Below are 19896 nucleotides of genomic sequence, written 5' to 3'. Positions count from 1 at the left end.
AGATACTGATGATAGAAGTGACGGGCGGTCACCAGATACTTACAATGGAGGCAGTGGGCGGTCACCAGATACTGATGATGGAGATGACGGGCGGCCACACATACTGATGATGAAGGTGAATGGCAGTCATCAGATACTAATGACAGAGTGTCTACAGGAGGCGATGGGTGGTCACCAGATATTAATTATGGAGGTGACAAACAGATACTGATGACTGAGAATCTGCAGGAGGCGACGGGATGTTACCAGATACTGATAATGGAGCCGAGCTGTCAGGAAGATATTAATTATTTTTCAATAACACACATTAACCCTAGAAACATAAAAATTAGATTTACAGGATCTGGGCAATTAGGACTACGCATGGCAGCGTCTTGCGGCATTTAGGGCAATCAGAAACCTGGGTAATTTATTTCTGCCCACCAGTAAATCTCAGACATACCGTATTTGGACTCTAAAGAACGGTAAAGTCACAGGGGAAAAAATAATGCCAATATCTTTGGCCTGTGAAATTCCAGGCCAAATATATGGAAAAAGGAAGTTTTTGATAACTTTCCAAAATAGGTGTACCTCCAGGAAACAGGCCACATGTGAGGTCAGCAAGGTGGGAGTTCCTAACTTTATGGCCAAACCATAAAACAAGAACGTCCATTTTAGGAGGCATTCAGAGGCAGAGAGACAGCAGCTAACACCATGCTGGGGTGCTGAATCATTTCTTTGGGATCTCTCCTCCCCTTTATCGACACGCCAGACCTGTGACTGAGATTTAGTAAGTTTAGTTCCTTTATCCCTTTTATTTTATAAATCTTTGTACATATTTCTATTTTGTCTCTTTTGTAATATTTTTTTGTAATTTTTGTAAACACTAGCAAATTTATAAGTTTACTCCAGAAAAAAAATCGGCAGTTTCGTTCTTTTGGCTCTATGATCGAACCGACACCTACTCCGCACAAATTCACGCTACCTTGGGTTGGTTTCTGACCCACTATAGGCTTGGTAACAGACAGGGCTTATAGCTAACGAGGAATTGGTGGCAGCATACCATTCTGGTGTTATTGGGGGATCCTGGCAGTGACGACCGGAGGTTTATATGTGAATCCCCGGCCAGGGACTGGTGATATATATATATATATATACATATATATATATATATATATATATATATATGTATATATATATATACCACCCTCACTGCAAAGTGCCCCAATAACCAGTACGGGAAAGGGCAGCCTCTCCGACGACTACTTATTCTAGGTGCAGTTCCCTGACTGACCTGAGGATAGGAGGGGCGCTAGTGAGCTGCAACTGTGTAAGCTCCGTCACAGATTGGTGATGGCGAGGTGATATCCATATCCCCCGGCTCTCTCGTGTGAGAGAGGTTTTCGTGACAGAAGTGACGGGCAGTCACCAGACACTGAGGATGGGGGTGACAAGTGGTCACCACATATTAGTGATGGAGGCAACAGGTGGTCACCAAATACTGACGACAGCGGGTCTGCAGGAGGTGATGGGTGGATACCAGATAAAGATGATGGAAGTGACGGGCAAGCAACAGATACTGATAGAGGAGATGGGCAATCACCTGGTACCAATGATGGAGGTTATAGGTGGTGACCAGAGACTGATGCTGGAGGCGACGGGCGGTCACCAGATATTGATGACAGAGGGTCTGCAGGAGGTGATGGGTGGTTACCAGATAATGCTGATGGAAGTGACAGGCAATCAACAGATACTGATGGAGGAGATGGGCAATCACATTAGACCAATGATGGAGGCTATGGGCGGTCACCAGATACTGATGATTGAGGAAATGGGCAGTAACCACAGACTGTTAATGGAGGTGCTAGACGGTCTCCAGAGACTGATTATGGAGGAGATGGGCAGTCAATACAAATTGTTGATTGAAGTGACAGGTAATCACCAGATACTGATGATGGAGGCGATGGGCAGTCACCAGAGACTGATGATGGATGCGACTGGGGTGGGGAAGGGGGCTCACCAGACACTGATGATGGAGGCAACAGGTGGTCATCAAATATTGATGATGAAGAAGACAGGCAGTCACAAGAGACTGTTGATGGAGGCAACGGAAAGTTACTTGTAACGACATCATTTAATCTTAATTATCACTTAATTAACACTAGATTTGATGTTAGTGGTAACTTATTGTCTGTCCTCTCTGGAGAACAGGGACATGGGGTAATTGAACAATAGATGTTTGCTAATATGTTGATAACACATTGTAACAGGCCAGCTAGTTTGCTGACCTGCAAAACATAGGAGGACAAACTAGGCAGATTAACTACTTATACAATGCAAGTTAATTTCATAACACCTTCCCCTTGACTTTTGTATGGTGGCTTGAAGGGCAGTTGTGAACTAAATAAGGGGTATATGCCTCTGTATCAACAGTGACTTGACAGAATAGCTGCCAGGAGAACATGGCTCCATCAAGAGGGGCACAAATTTGTCACCAGATATTGATAATAGAAGTGATAGGCAGTCATCAGAGACTGATGATGGAGGCAACGGGCGATCACCAGATACTGATGATGGAGGTGATGGGTGGTTAGCAGAGACTGAATATGGAGGAGATGGGCGTTCTCCATACATTGGTGATGGAAGAGACGGGCAGTCCCCAAAGACTAATGATGGAGGAAATGGGCTTTCACGAGATACTGATGATGGACACTGTCTGCAGTGTGATTCCTTTAAGTGTGTCCTAGAAGTGTGAAGATTATGTAGAATTAAAACCATATAGATGTATACAAACTGTGCCCTGCTACCTGCCACCATCGCACTCTAACAAGCATCTCTATTCTTCCGACAGGTATGTTCATCCACCCAGCTCTCCTGCTGTCTGTCTATGAAGTGCACATAGTACATCACCCAGCTTTGCACATAGACTTGCCTCTGCACCTAGCATTCACATGGTATGTTCATCCACCCAGCTCTCCTGCTCTCCTGCTGTCTGTCTATGAAGTGCACATAGTACATCACCCAGCTTTGCACATAGACTTGCCTCTGCACCTAGCATTCACATGGTATGTTCATCCACCCAGCTCTCCAGCTCTCCTGCTGTCTGTCTATGAAGTGCACATAGTACATCACCCAGCTTTGCACACAGACTTTCCTCTGCTCCTAGCATTCACATGGTATGCCTTTCAGCTAACCCCAGCTTACCCCTGTGTTATTTATGACCTTGTTTACTCAGGCTTGATTGTATGCATCTGGTCCACTCTTAATTCTCTGACCAAGATGAACAGAGACCACTCCTCTCTGCTTCACACATGAATGCACTTAGTTGTACATATATTGCATAGTACAAGTCTGCATAGACTTCAGTCTGCTGTGTGATTCCTATAAGTGTGTCCTAGAAGTGTGAAGATTATGTAGAATTAAAACCAGAATTGAACCAGAAGGGAACTGAAGGTAACTGGCCAGTCACTGTAAACCAGAGGTCCCCAACCTTTCTGACCTCGAGAGCCACATCCAGCTGTGAAAAGAGGGTCATGAGCCACGTTCAGCTCTGAGAGAGGGTCGCGAGCCACAACCAGCTTCTTCCCCACTCACAGTAGTGTTACCGAGAGCCTCCATTACTGGTATGACAACCAAAGCTTTTCCACTGAAATCACATCAAGGCAGTATGCCAAGCTCCACGGTTTCCTATCTCACCCCCATTCAGATCTGCTCTTCTGTACAGGGCTACACACAAGTCATCATTTAGAGATCTGATCTTAATAGTTATTTACACCTGGTGCTAATGCACCAAGCTGGCAGACAGCCGCGAGCCACACATCACAGGCTCGCGAGCCACATGTGGCTCCCGAGCTATAGGTTGGGGACCCCTGCTGTAAACAATGTGTCTGTTTGTTTTCACTTTCACCCCTATAATCCTTCACTTTCTGCTACCTCCCCCAATCCCCACACCAAGTAAGGAACTGTTCATCTCTTCTTCAATCCTCCCCATCCACCTCACTTCCTCCTCAGAACTGTTCCTCAACATACAATCATCTGTCTCAAAGAACAGACAGCCCCCTCATACCCTCTCCTGCTCCCACCTGCTAACACTTTCTCTGCTCCTTCTCACTGCTGGTGATATTTCTCCAAATCCTGGTCCTCCTCACCACATTCCCACGGTCATTTCTACCTCCATCCACGTTCTATCACAAACTTCCATAACCTCTCTAACCTTATACCCATTCACCCAGCCCCCGCCTCTCCAGTCCCACTAACAGGGGCTCTGTGGAACGCTCGCTCTGACTGCAACAAGCTTTCCTACATCCATGATCTTTTTGTTACTACCAAACTTTCCTTCCTCGCCATCACCGAAACCTGGCTCACCCCTTCTGACACAGCCTCCCCTGCTGCACTCTCTTACGGTGGCTTCCACCTTTCTCACACCCTGCCCCAGCAGCAAACATGGCGGAGGATTTGGTTTTCTCCTGTCAGACACCTGCTCCTTCACCCCAATCCCACTGCCACCCTCTGTTACCCTCCCTTCCTTTGAGGTGCACTCCATGCGCATCTACTCCCCCTCCAACCTCCAACAGGCTGTCATCTACCACCCCCCAGGGCCAGCCACCACCTTCTTTGACCACTTCACTACCTGGCTACTTCATTTCCTTTCCGTGGACATCCCCACTATCATCATGGGCGACTTCAACATCCCGATAGACACTTCCCTCTCAGCTGCCACTAAACTTCTATCTCTCACTTCCTCACTCAATGGTCTTCTGCAGCCACTCACAAAGTTGGTCACACACTGGACCTCATCTTCACCCGCCTCTGCTCTCTATCTAATCTCTCTAACTCACCTCTTCCTCTCTCTGACCACAACCTACTCACATTCTCTTCCCTCTCCACTCCTTGTCTACAATCGCCACCCCACAAACATTCACACCCTCGCAGAAATCTTAAACACCTTGACCTACACTCATTCTCTGAATCCCTCCTCCCTCTCACAGATATTCCTTACACAATGCGGATGACGCTGCCGCTCTATATAACACCACAATAGCTGTAGTTTTGGAATCTGCTGCCCCAGTTACACATACCAAAGCTCGCAAAATCAACAGAAAGCCCTGGCACACCAGCCTGACCAAAGAACTGAGGCGAGCTTCCAGGGCTGCTGAGCGCAGATGGAAAAGATCCCACTCCAATGAGCACTTTATCGCATTCAAACAGTCCCTCACTATTTTCGGCCCCTATTAGCCCCCCACTTCATCTCTGTACATCAGGCAGCGCTCACTTCGTACCTGTTGGTCAGGGGTCCTATGAAGGGATTGGTCAGCAGCTGAACCGTTGCTTTTGACGCGAATAGTAACCCGACTTTGACGTTTTCGTTCAGCAGTGTGGAATCAGCCCTCGGGCAGTCGTCGGATGTTCTGGACGGGGCCCGTGTCTGGGTCGGTGTCGCCATCACCCTCTCCACTGCTAACTTCTCTGTGATGTTTTCTGTCACTAAGGTCGTGTTGTCGTAGTAGGAGAAAATGGTCTGGAAACTTCCTGACATTGGCGGCCGACTCGAACCTTCCAGAAGGTCACTGGTATTGGAGTCGTGAGTCATGGTGTAAAGATAACTGGGAATGATGGGAACTAAGACGGGAAGAAAGGAGAATGTTAGCGGTGACATCTTATATAGCGGTGCTGATGCCGCTGTCAGACAATGCTACTCCTCCTACAAAATAATGGTGCCCGCTGCAGTCGCCTCTGGTGCTGGGTCATGTGCAGTGGTCCGGGCCCCTTCCATCCTGGCAAAGGATCCTGGGGGTCCATGCAAGCACCCCTGTTCCTAATTCTGACAGAACATATCGTAACAGACTATCTTCATCTCCACCCGTACATGACCCTACACAGGACCCCGCGCACAAGACGCCACACAGGACCCCACACATGAACCCACACCCACAGGATCCCACATAAGACCCTGCACAAGACCCCACATAGGGCCCTACATAGGACCCTACATAGGACTCCGCACAAGACGCCACACAGGACCCCACCCATGAAACCACACAGGACTTTGCAAAGGACCCCCCATAGAACCCCACATATGAGCCCCCACATGGATCCCAAATAGGACCCTGCACAAGACCCCACATAGGACCCTACATAGGACCTCGCACAAGACGCCACACAGGAACCCCGCACATGAACCCACAAATGAACCCACATAGGACTCTACACATGACCCCCCAAACGGATCCCAGATAGGAGACCCTACATAGGATCCCGCACATGAACCCACATAGGACTTTGCACATGACCCCACATAGGAACCTGCACAGTACCCCGCACGGGACCACATCACATAGGACCCTACACAGAACCCAACATAGAATCCTACATAGAACCCCACACACAAGAAAACACATAGGACTCCGCACAGGACCCCACATATGACCTTGCTCAAGACTCCACATACAACCCCACATAGAACCCACAAATGACCCCACATAAGAACCCTGGGCACTCGTGGTGTCATACATAGTCGTTACTAAGGTTTTTTAAATTAAGGCTCATTTTTATATTGAGCAAAGTAAACAATAATAGCAAATCAAAATCAATATTCCAGGAAATTAGGGGTTAAAGAGGTTGTCCACTTTCAGGAAAGTGAAACCCAAATGCTGTTAAATACTTAAAGTACCCCCCCCCCCAGGTCCAGTGCCGCTGCCCCACTACCGCTGCGGTCTCCGTGTTCTGCATTCAGCGGGATGCAGCAGCGCAGACAATGAGGAGACAGCGGTACTGAACCAACACAGAAAAAAGACCAATCTCTAGGTATACATAGTACGCAGTAAATAGTGGGTAACAGGAGCGAGGAGCAGGTGATGACCATCGGAACACAGCGGAGCGACTACATACAAGATCTGAGCAACGTTCTATTATTTACACTGTTCTCATTGTTATGTAGCAGTTACACAACTATTAACGCCTTTATGTCCCAGCGTCACTCTCAGCACTAGGCCCATCCCGTCGTAGTCCCTGTATGCTCCTCTAATCGTTACACAGGCCCCATTCGTGGGGTCACCGGTGTTTCCCGCTAGGCCGTAAGTCCTAGATATGCGAGTCACTGGGTATACAGTGTGCGCGTCACACTGGCTGTTTCCATCCCTGAAACACGGCCCCAGACCACACACTGTGCCGTACATCTACACTGGAGATAATGGCCCACAGGAAGGGCCCTCTGCTACAGCCGGATTGTCTCCTGACCTTGGTCAGATCTGGTCATGGTCTTCTACAGGCACTGCTTATGGTCTTCTACTGGTACTGTTTATGGTCTTCTACTGTCACTGGTCACAGTCGTCTACTGGAGCTGCTCATGGTCTTCTACTGTTGCTGCTTATGTTCTACTAGGGCTGCTTATGGTCTGCTAGGGCTGCTTATGGTCTTCTACTGGCACTGCTCTTGGTCTTCTACTGGCACTGCTAACGGTCTTCTACTGGTGCTGCTTACGGTCTTCTACTGGCACCGCTTAAGGTTTTCTACTGGCACTGCTAACGGTCTTCTACTGGTGTTGCTTATGGTCTTCTACTGGCGCTGCTTATGGTCTTCTACTGGCGCTGCTTATGGTCTTCTACTGGCGCTGCTTATGGCCTTCTACTGGCGCTGCTTATGGTCTTCTACTGGCGCTGCTTATGGTCTTCTACTGGCGCTGCTTATGCTCACATCACCACTGTAGCCAATAACTAAGCCCAAATTGATGGCGGCGGCACTGTCAACGTGACTTCAGGACTGCAATAACTACCATAATAGACCACGGGAGCAGCAGCGAAGACAAAGCCCTGAACCCGAGGTAAGCAAACTGTATCCAGGGGAGAGAAAATTTCCAAAACCGGTAAAGCCATTTATACACCACAACATTCCATTTCCCCGAATCACAACATCTACTGGTCAAACGCTCCGCTTCACATGAGAAAATGTGACCAATGTAAATGCCCGATTCTAGCATCTCCCATGGTAAAAAAAGGAGCGTTCAACTTTATATAACACAGGTCTGCAAAAAAAAATTTTTTCAAGAGCTGTTTTGGTTATTCCACGTAATCTTTATGTTTTTAAGTGCGCTGAATCCGAAAATGACCTCCGTTCTGTCATAGGACATCACGTTTTCTGACAATTTAATTAACTATGTTAAATAAGACAATACCTCAAAATAAATGAAAAAAGACTCATAAAATTAATTTTTTATTACAAATGTTTCATGAAAATCATTTTTTAACTGCAGTGAGCTCACTAACACACAGTAACATCGCTTCTTCTTCCCTGCGAGGCTTCTCCTGGTACATTGACGCTTGTGAGGAGCATCTGGAAGGTCTCTGAAGCGCCCAACAGTCGTCTGCCATCATTGTGATGCTCCATCTTCCCTGGTATCTTCTGTCCATCATTGTGATGCTCCATCTTCCCTGGTATCTTCTGTCCATCATTGTAATGCTCCATCTTCCCTGGTATCTTCTTGCCATCATTGTGATGCTCCATCTTCCCTGGTATCTTCTGTCCATCATTGTGATGCTCCATCTTCCCTGGTATCTTCTTGCCATCATTGTAATGCTCCATCTTCCCTGGTATCTTCTGTCCATCATTGTGATGCTCCATCTTCCCTGGTATCTTCTTGCCATCATTGTGATGCTCCATCTTCCCTGGTATCTTCTGTCCATCATTGTGATGCTCCATCTTCCCTGGTATCTTCTTGCCATCATTGTAATGCTCCATCTTCCCTGGTATCTTCTGTCCATCATTGTGATGCTCCATCTTCCCTGGTATCTTCTGTCCATCATTGTGATGCTCCATCTTCCCTGGTATTTTCTGTCCATCATTGTGATGCTCCATCTTCCCTGGTATCTTCTGTCCATCATTGTGATGCTCCATCTTCCCTGGTATCTTCTGTCCATCATTGTGATGCTCCATCTTCCCTGGTATCTTCTGTCCATCATTGTGATGCTCCATCTTCCCTGGTATCTTCTGTCCATCATTGTGATGCTCCATCTTCCCTGGTATCTTCTGTCCATCATTGTGATGCTCCATCTTCCCTGGTATCTTCTGTCCATCATTGTGATGCTCCATCTTCCCTGGTATTTTCTGTCCATCATTGTGATGCTCCATCTTCCCTGGTATCTTCTGTCCATCATTGTGATGCTCCATCTTCCCTGGTATCTTCTGTCCATCATTGTAGTGCTCCATCTTCCCTGGTATCTTCTGTCCATCATTGTAATGCTCCATCTTTTCTGGTATCTTCTTTCCATCTCTTTACTGTCCTGGTGGAATCGTTCACCTCGCTCTTCGCTCACAGCTCCCACATTTACAGGAAAGTTGTCAAGGTGGGAATGGAGGAACGTTCAAACTCATCAGCTAACCTAAAGCTTAAAATGCTTTCAGTGTTCGTCCGACGATTTTTTTGTAGTCAGGGTCTTGTATATCTTCAATGCATTGATGTGAATTAATTAATAGTAATTTTGACTTTCAAAACCCCAAGATAAAAAAATACCAAAAATTGAGAACAATATACTAAATTTGAAGAGAATTTTGCATTTTGTGGCAAATCCTGACGTCCAGGATTTTTTTCAATATTTTTTTTCATTTTCAGCACACCAAAATACATGGAAATTAGATGAAAATAATCAAACAGCTTTTAAGTCGCAGACCTGTGTAATTAATCAAACCATAGAAAAAAACAAAACGAAAACTTCTCCAGCGGCATTAACCTGGTCATGCATTATACACCCTGCACAGCCCGCACTCAGGTGGGAAAGTGGGTGTCAGTGGGGAGCACTGGAGCAGGTCGTCAGCAGAAACAATAGTGGAGAGAGAAAGCTTCCGAACGGCAAAAGAAAGAAAAAAGAGGGAAAGAAACTGTGAAGACTCAGCATTGTATCTTAATTAGCCAGATGCAAATTGTGTAGGCACAGAATCATAAACTATCGTCTGAAGTACTGACTTCTTGTAGGATGAATATCTACCTCTAATATTATCTCCTACAGTTTATTTTCTGTTATCTTTGCAAAACAGTAATGGATGGCCACTGAACAATGAGGTTTGCTGATAATTAGATGCATTGTCCTTGCCTGCCAGTTTGTTTGTATTCTAAACAGAGGAGGAAAATCTATACAAATAGTTTAAATAATCAAGTAGTGCTATTAGATCTCATCACCACTCTTCCCCTTATCTGCGATGCTGGACTGAAGGACACTTGTTAAATCTAAAAATAGGCTACACGCCTCTGTACAAAGAGACAAAGAAAGAGAGACAGCCACAGATTCTGCCAAGACATATACATTCCAAAGGATGTGTGACGTACCCACTTCTCACCACGTGACTTGCGGTTGCGCCTGCAAAGGTTAATCTATCTCCTCACACCCCGACAAAGTCCACACACCCAGCTCATACACGCTGCCACCACTCACCGAACACATGGGCGATGATTCCCGGAAATATTACTACTACTGTCTGCCAATCATAAGGATCACACACTTTAAGGCTATGGATTGTTTTAGAGCATACAAGGTTCAGACTTATTAAAGTTTTAAGCTTTAATAGAAAAGGTACAGACCTTACAATAAAAAGGGTGAGAAAATCTGGGAATAAAAAGTGACATACAAATATGCAAAAACAGTGATAAAATAGGGATAAATCTTACAGAAATATCGAACTTTGCATTCTGGTTTTCAGTCCCTGAGGGAGGGAGAAATATGGAATGGCTCACATTAGATTTCCAGGCTGCCCCCACATGTGAAAATCTTTCTTTGTGTGTAGGCCTAATTTATAGAGTCAACCTGGAGGTCAACTTTCTAGACCAGCCTCTCAGGTTGATATTATAATTGCTGGTTTGTGACTGGACCATGGCCACTACATCAATGAATATATTATTTTCACTGAAACTCTTTGTGTAAGCTTTCTCATAGATAGATAGTGTCAGGCTGTAATTGGCATCTGTCTTCAAAAGGGCCAGAAGGTGTGAAGTTTCTCAGCAAAGCCCCCTGGTGAGATTGGAGACAGGGGACTGCCTTCTCAGAATAACATATGCTGTGACCACTGTGAGCAGTGTCCGACTGGGGTGCCAAGGGCCCACCAGTAACATTGACTTTGGGGGGCCCTCATCTCACCTGCATACAAACATTACACTTCCCTCGTTCACAAATGTACCTCTATCTCTATATAATAAGCTGGACAGTTTGGTTAATGAATGATGAGATTCTGCTGTTTTCTGTTAATCAAGTGAATTATGCAAGTACTGCCAATACAGTGTGGTTGGGGGCCCAGATCTGCACAGGGGCCCACCAGGGGATTCCCCTGTTACCCTATGGGCCAGTCCGAGCCTGCCTGTGAGACCTGCAGCCCAGAACAGATGTTATTCTGCTGGTCATACACTTATACCTATACATATTTCACTACAGGACCACAGACAGGACAGCAGCGATTTTACATCATGGCTCCATCACGAAGGACACAGATCTACCATGCTACAGGAAACAACCTAGGGGTTTTTGGCTTCAGTTGGAAGAATACAGATCTACTCCATTGACCATCACTGGACCATGGATACGTTTGGAGAAAGGCAGGATTGGGATCCGCCGGCCGCCTGGCCCCAAGGAGATGTTCAGAGAAGCCAGGTTGTGACTCTCCGGTCAACTGGCCTTGTGCCTGAATGGACTTTCAGCTTTCTATGCTTGTCGCTACCTCCTCTCTGTGTGCGTGCTACAGATGGGGAAGCTGAACCTGGGAGCTTCGAAGTAACAGCTGCCATTATCCCGGGGAGTCAGCGGAAGGGTGAGACTCTCTAATGTGATTTATTTCTGGAACTGTTCTACGATATGGTGGATATGGGGACATTACTGCAATATGGGGACCTGGATGGAGACATAACTATAATATGAGGACGTGGATGGGGACATCACTACAATAAGAGTACTTGGATGGGGACATAACCACAATATGAGGACCTGGATGGGGACATAACTACAATATGGAGACCTGGATATGGGGACATACAGTTGTGGCCAAAAGTATTGACACCCCTGCAATTTTGTCAGATAATACTCCGTTTCTTCCTGAAAATGATTGCAAACACAAATTATTTGTTATTATTATCTTCATTTAATTTGTCATAAATGAATAAAACACAAGAAGAATTTTCCTAAAGCCAAATTGGATATAATTCCACACCAAACATAAAAAAGGGGGTGGACAAAAGTATTGTCAGTGTTCGAAAAATCATGTGATGCTTCTCTAATTAGTGTAATTAACCGCGCCTGTAACTTACCTGTGGCACCTAACAGGTGTTGGCAATAACTAAATCACACTTGCAGCCAGTTGACATGGATTAAAGTTGACTCAACCTCTGTCCTGTGTCCTTGTGTGTACCACATTGAGCATGGAGAAAAGAAAGAAGACCAAAGAACTGTCTGAGGACTTGAGAAACCAAATTGTGAGGAGGCATGAGCAATCTCAAGGCTACAAGTCCATCTCCAAAGACCTGAATGTTCCTGTGTCTACCGTGCGCAGTGTCATCAAGAAGTGTAAAGCCCATGGCACTGTGGCTAACCTCCCTAGATGTGGGCGGAAAAGAAAAATTGACAAGAGATTTCAACGCAAGATTGTGCGGATGTTGGATAAAGAACCTAGACTAACATCCAAACAAATTCAAGCTGCCCTGCAGTCCGAGGGTACAACAGTGTCAACCCGTACAATCCATCGGCGTCTGAATGAAAAGGGGCTGTATGGTAGGAGACCCAGGAAGACCCCACTTCTTACCCCGAGACATAAAAAAACCAGGCAGGAGTTTGCCAAAACTTACCTGAAAAAGCCTAAAACGTTTTGGAAGAATGTTCTCTGGTCAGATGAGACAAAGGTAGAGCTTTTTGGGCAAAGGCACCAACATAGAGTTTACAGGAGAAAAAAAGAGGCATTCAAAGAAAAGAACACGGTCCCTACAGTCAAACATGGCGGAAGTTCCCTGATGTTTTGGGGTTGCTTTGCTGCCTCTGGCACTGGACTGCTTGACCGTGTGCATGGCATTATGAAGTCTGAAGGCTACCAACAAATGTTTCAGCATAATGTAGGGCCCAGTGTGAGAAAGCTGAGTCTCCCTCAGAGGTCATGGGTCTTCCAGCAGGACAATGACCCAAAACACACTTCAAAAAGCACTAGAAAATGGTTTGAGAGAAAGCACTGGAGACTTCTAAGGTGGCCAGCAATGAGTCCAGACCTGAATCCCATAGATCACCTGTGGAGAGATCTAAAAATGGCAGTTTGGAGAAGGCAGCCTTCAAATATCAGGGACCTGGAGTAGTTTGCCAAAGAAAAATGGTCTAAAATTCCAGCAGAGCATTGTAAGAAACTCATTGATGGTTACCGGAAGCGGTTGGTCGCAGTTATTTTGGCTAAAGGTTGTGCAACCAAGTATTAGGCTGAGGGTGCCAATACTTTTGTCTGGCCCATTTTTGAGTTTTGTGTGAAATGATCAATGTTTTGCTTTTTGCTTCATTCTCTTTTGTGTTTTTTTCATTTAAGACAAATTAAATGAAGATGATAATAATACCAAAGAATTTGTGTTTGCAATCATTTTCAGGAAGAAACTGAGTATTAACTGACAGAATTGCAGGGGTGTCAATACTTTTGGCCACAACTGTAACTACAATATGGAGATCTGGATGGGGATATTACTACAATATGGAGATCTGGATATGGGGACAAAACTATAATATAGGGAAGAACTATAATATGAGGATCTGATTATCACACAAAAAATACCCAAAAGTATTTGACCCATATAATGCGGGTTACCGTACCTTCATAGACAATAGTTAATAACAAGATTTATTACCAGAAGTAAATTAATATTAAGGCTCCCGAAGAAGCAGTGCGAAACGCGCGTTGGGGTAGAGGGATTCCTGGGATCTCCACGTGAACACCACTGGTAATATATATGCCTTAATTTTACTTCATTGTTTGTATCTGCTAGTTTGCCGTGTAGCTCATACTTATATCAATAACCATGCTGCCGCCTCACAAACCACAAGAGCTGCCGCCTCACCAAACACCTGAGCCGATGCAACCCCACCAACCACCCAAGCTGCTGTGTCGCCACCGTCAGAGCTGCCGCCTCATCAACCACCAGAGCTGCCGCCTCACCAACCACCAGAGCTGCCGCCTCACCAACCACCAGAGCTGCCGCCTCACCATCACCAGAGCTGCCGCCTCACCACCACCAGAGCTGCCGCCTCACCATCACCAGAGCTGCCGCCTCACCATCACCAGAGCTGCCGCCTCACCATCACCGGAGCTGCCGCCTCACCACCACCAGAGCTGCCACCTCACCATCACCAGAGCTGCCGCCTCACCATCACCAGAGCTGCCGCCTCACCAACCACCAGAGCTGCCGCCTCACCATCACCAGAGCTGCCGCCTCACCACCACCAGAGCTGCCGCCTCACTATCACCAGAGCTGCCGCCTCACCACCACCAGAGCTGCTGCCTCACCAACACCAGAGCTGCCGCCTCACCATCACCAGAGCTGCCGCCTCACCACCAGAGCTGCTGCCTCACCAACACCAGAGCTGCCGCCTCACCACCACCAGAGCTGCTGCCTCACCAACACCAGAGCTGCCGCCTCACCACCAGAGCTGCTGCCTCACCAACACCAGAACTGCCGCCTCACCACCACCAGAGCTGCCGCCTCACCAACCACCAGAGCTGCCGCCTCACCAACACCAGAGCTGCTGCCTCACCACCACCAGAGCTGTCTCCACACCACCAGATCTGCTGCCTCACCACCACCAGAGCTGCTGCCTCACCATCACCAGAGCTGCCGCCTCCCAAACCACCCGAGCTGCCGCCTCACCAACCACCAGAGCTGCTGCTTCACCATCAGAGCTGCCGCCTCACCAACCACCAGAGCTGCTGCTTCACCATCAGAGCTGCCGCCTCACCACCACCAGAGCTGCTGCTTCACCATCAGAGCTGCCGCCTCACCACCACCAGAGCTGCTGCCTCACCATCACCAGAGCTGCCGCCTCACCACCACCAGTGCTGCAGCACACCGACCTCCTGTCTCCTTCCACATAATCCTAGGGCCTTACACATACCCCCAAATCAAACAGACGCTAAATATGTATTGTATTGCGTCCACATAATTAACATAGTTTGCACATGTTCTACGCTAGATATACAAAGAAAACCATATAGAGGAAATGCGTATTAAGAACAAATTCTTTATTTGAAAATAAATATAAACAGAATATATACTGAAGACCATAGAAAAGCATAAAAAATTAAAAAAGTCTGGTAGCCAACAAAGTGCTCAAAATATGAGCCAAGTAAATATATGCGGCACCCCTCCTGGACAAACAGCATTACTAGTACCTGATAATCCACATAACAATGTGTTCGTACCCCTGGCACACATCCATATAGTAATTTTAAAGAGCAATCCTTAGAGTAACCTATCGGCCAAAATGGCACATCTAAATGCTCCTACTCAATAATGTCCATAATTATAAGGGTAGTATATGCCAGTATACTCACACGGAGATGTTAGTTCTTGCTGATGTCCAGGAGATGGTGCCACAGCCCCTACGCGCGTTTCGGCGGCGTGCCTTCGTCAGGGGAAGTGGCATCATACTCCCAGAGTGCTCCTTTTAAACCACAATAGACCAATCACCAAGTTGTTTATTTGTGTCACATGATCCTATACCAAAAGGAAGTCGTGGACATGTGACACGGCCGCATTGCATATCGGTATCTGTAGTCCCGTATGGTAATAATACCTCCCGTGGTTTTTGCAAAGAGGGACGCACACATCATCGGCGATCACAGGGCCGGCCGGAAACAGTAGGCGCGCCCATAGTGGCCGACGACATGGTGAGCACAGGGTCCCCGACCGCGCGGCCGCATACGGAAGGAGACCCCGCCCACCAGTCCGTCCTCCACACATGACGCGCACCATCACCGGCCACTCCCCGGGACGCCAAGGCGCATGCGCCCCAATCATCGCACTCCATAGATGGACTACAAGTCTCTCAAAGGTGGAGATAGGGACATCTTCTGTCTCCACATGCCCAAATACTGGTAGGTGATAGGTCCCCTCTCATATAAATCCCGAACATGCATAAACAAACCTCAATATAATCAATAAGGCGATATATGGAAATACAGATAATACATTTAAAATAGATCATATTATGGTCTATAGGTGACATAAATATAAATACCAATAATAACAAAGCAGAGGGAAGCAAAAGAGGCATAACCCCAAAGAGGGTGAAACTGGGTCTACTAAAGTATAGCAGATCCAATACACATGTAATTCTATCTCAGAATGGCCTCCAATAGTGTATATACAAAAATAAATGTAAAGGAAGAGTGCATGTCTGCATATCTATATCTACCCATAGTCTGCGCAAATATACATGTGCAGAGGCAGAGCCGTAAGTCATAGCCATCTACCAAAGATATACACATATATCCGTGAGAACAGTGCAAGAGGTGTAATATGACTATTATGAATAAAAAGACCAATAAGACGGTCATATCAGTACCGAAAAATATATAAAACCGTGATGTCACAATAAAAATGTAATAAAGTGCAATCAGTGCTGGTGAAAAAAACCCCCATGTTTCATTATCTCTACCCTACAGTTACAACTGTAGATTGTAAGTCCACAAGCACAGGGTCCTCTCCCCTCTGTACCAGTCTGTCACTGTAAACCTGTTTACTGTAATCGATATCTATAACTCTGTATATAACCCTTCTCATGTACAGCGCCATGGAATTAATGGTGCTATATGAATAATAATAATAATAATATCACTGGCAATTCTATTCAGTTCAATAAGACATTGGCTGTTAGCCCGGTGTTTTTTCAGCGCGGCATGTCTCTAATCGCAGCCGCTGATAATACCGGTTCAGCCACTTATCGCTGACACGTATACTCGGCCTTGTGGACTCTTCTTATGGCTCACGGCTCTTTACCATATTTACTGGTCCCCTCCACATTATTACTTATAGGATGATTACATATGAGCACTATGCACTTCGGACTTCGGTAAATGCCGTCTGTTATATTGTAGTTTATTATTGTTCTCATTATATTGGGCTACACCAGTTAGTACAATGTGTGCTTAGGTGGCACTTCTTGGGATTGCGTCCCTCCTTTTATGATCGAGCACCTTTCTCTCTGTACATTTTATTGGTTTCATTATTTATATCAATAAAAAAAAAAAAATTATGAAGTAGCTAGTTTTGTCATTTGTATTAATATACATCTGGTAATAAATCTTGTGAATAAATATGAGGACCTGGATGGGGACATTACTACAATATGGGGACATAACTACAATATAAGAACCTGGATGGGGACATAACTACAATAGGGTGACCTGGATGGGGATAGAACTACAATATGGGGACCTGGATGGGGATAGAACTACAATATAGGGACCTGGATGGGGATAGAACTCCAATATAGGGACGTGGATGGGAACATAACTACAATATGAGAACCTGGATGGGGACATTACTACAATATGGGGACCTGGATGGGGATAGAACTACAATATAGGGACGTGGATGGGAACATAACTACAATATGAGGACCTGGATGGGGACATTACTACAATATGGGGACATAACTACAATATAAGAACCTGGATGGGAACATAACTACAATATGAGGACCTGGATGGGGACATTACTACAATATGGGGACATAACTACAATATAAGAACCTGGATGGGGACATAACTACAATAGGGTGACCTGGATGGGGATAGAACTCCAATATAGGGACCTGGATGGGGATAGAACTACAATATGGGGACTTGGATGGGAACATGACTACAATATGGGGACCTGGATGGGGATAGAACTACAATATAAGAACCTGGATGGGAACATAACTACAATATGAGAACCTGGATGGGGACATAACTACAATATGGGGACCTGGATGGGGATAGAACTACAATATAGGGACCTGGATGGGGATAGAACTACAATATAGGGACCTGGATGGGGATAGAACTACAATATAGGGACCTGGATGGGGATAGAACTACAATATAAGAACCTGGATGGGAACATAACTACAATATAAGAACCTGGATGGGGACATAACTACAATAGGGTGACCTGGATGGGGATAGAACTACAATATGGTGACCTGGATGGGGATAGAACTACAATATAGGGACGTGGATGGGAACATAACTACAATATGAGAACCTGGATGGGGACATTACTACAATATGGGGACCTGGATGGGGATAGAACTACAATATAGGGACCTGGATGGGGATAGAACTACAATATAGGGACCTGGATGGGGATAGAACTACAATATGGGGACTTGGATGGGAACATGACTACAATATGGGGACCTGGATGGGGATAGAACTACAACATGGGGATCTGGATGGGGACATCACTACAATATGGGGACATAACTACAATATGGGGACATCACTACAATATGGGGATCTGGATGGGGACATCATTACAATATGGGAACCTGGATGGGGACATCACTACAATATGGGAACCTGGATGGGGACATTACTACAATATGGGGACATAACTACAATATGGGAACCTGGATGGGGACATAACTACAATATGGGGACATAACTACAATATGGGGACATCACTACAATATGGGGATCTGGATGGGGACATCACTACAATATGGGAACCTGGATGGGGATATCACTACAATATGGGGACATAACTACAATATGGGAACCTGGATGGGGACATCATTACAATATGGGGACATAACTACAATATGGGAACCTGGATGGGGACATCACTACAATATGGGAACCTGGATGGGGACATTACTACAATATGGGGACATAACTACAATATGGGAACCTGGATGGGGACATAACTACAATATGGGGACATAACTACAATATGGGAACCTGGATGGGGACATAACTACAATATGGGGACATCACTACAATATGGGAACCTGGATGGGGACATCACTACAATATGGGAACCTGGATGGGGACATCACTACAATATGGGAACCTGGATGGGGACATCACTACAATATGGGAACCTGGATGGGGACATCACTACAATATGGGGACATAACTACAATATGGGAACCTGGATGGGGACATAACTACAATATGAGGACATAACTACAATATGGGAACCTGGATGGGGACATCACTACAATATGGGGACATAACTACAATATGGGAACCTGGATGGGGACATCACTACAATATGGGGACATAACTACAATATGGGAACCTGGATGGGGACATAACTACAATATGGGGACATAACTACAATATGGGAACCTGGATGGAGACATCACTACAATATGGGGACATAACTACAATATGGGGACATCACTACAATATGGGAACCTGGATGGGGACATCACTACAATATGGGGACATAACTACAATATGGGAACCTGGATGGGGACATCATTACAATATGGGGACATAACTACAATATGGGAACCTGGATGGGGACATCACTACAATATGGGAACCTGGATGGGGACATTACTACAATATGGGGACATAACTACAATATGGGAACCTGGATGGGGACATAACTACAATATGGGGACATAACTACAATATGGGAACCTGGATGGGGACATAACTACAATATGGGGACATCACTACAATATGGGAACCTGGATGGGGACATCACTACAATATGGGAACCTGGATGGGGACATCACTACAATATGGGAACCTGGATGGGGACATCACTACAATATGGGAACCTGGATGGGGACATCACTACAATATGGGGACATAACTACAATATGGGAACCTGGATGGGGACATCACTACAATATGGGGACATAACTACAATATGGGGACATCACTACAATATGGGGATCTGGATGGGGACATCACTACAATATG

General features: G+C 45.9%; 1 protein-coding gene across 2 annotated transcripts in view; it reads right to left on the bottom strand.

Annotated features, from left to right (window-relative positions):
- SLC18A2 (solute carrier family 18 member A2) overlaps positions 1–19896 on the bottom strand; it is a 169486-nt gene that overhangs the window by 98377 nt on the left and 51213 nt on the right. For both annotated transcript variants that reach the window (XM_069754399.1, XM_069754400.1), the window contains exon 3: positions 5259–5598. In XM_069754399.1, coding sequence (XP_069610500.1) covers positions 5259–5598 — 340 coding nt within the window. The remainder of the gene's footprint in view (positions 1–5258; positions 5599–19896) is intronic.

The sequence above is a fragment of the Ranitomeya imitator genome, chromosome 2, assembly GCF_032444005.1.
Source record: "Ranitomeya imitator isolate aRanImi1 chromosome 2, aRanImi1.pri, whole genome shotgun sequence".
In the NCBI taxonomy this organism is placed as follows: Eukaryota; Metazoa; Chordata; class Amphibia; order Anura; family Dendrobatidae; genus Ranitomeya; species Ranitomeya imitator.
Note: the sequence above shows the minus strand (reverse complement) of the source record. Positions and strands in the feature narration are given on the sequence as shown.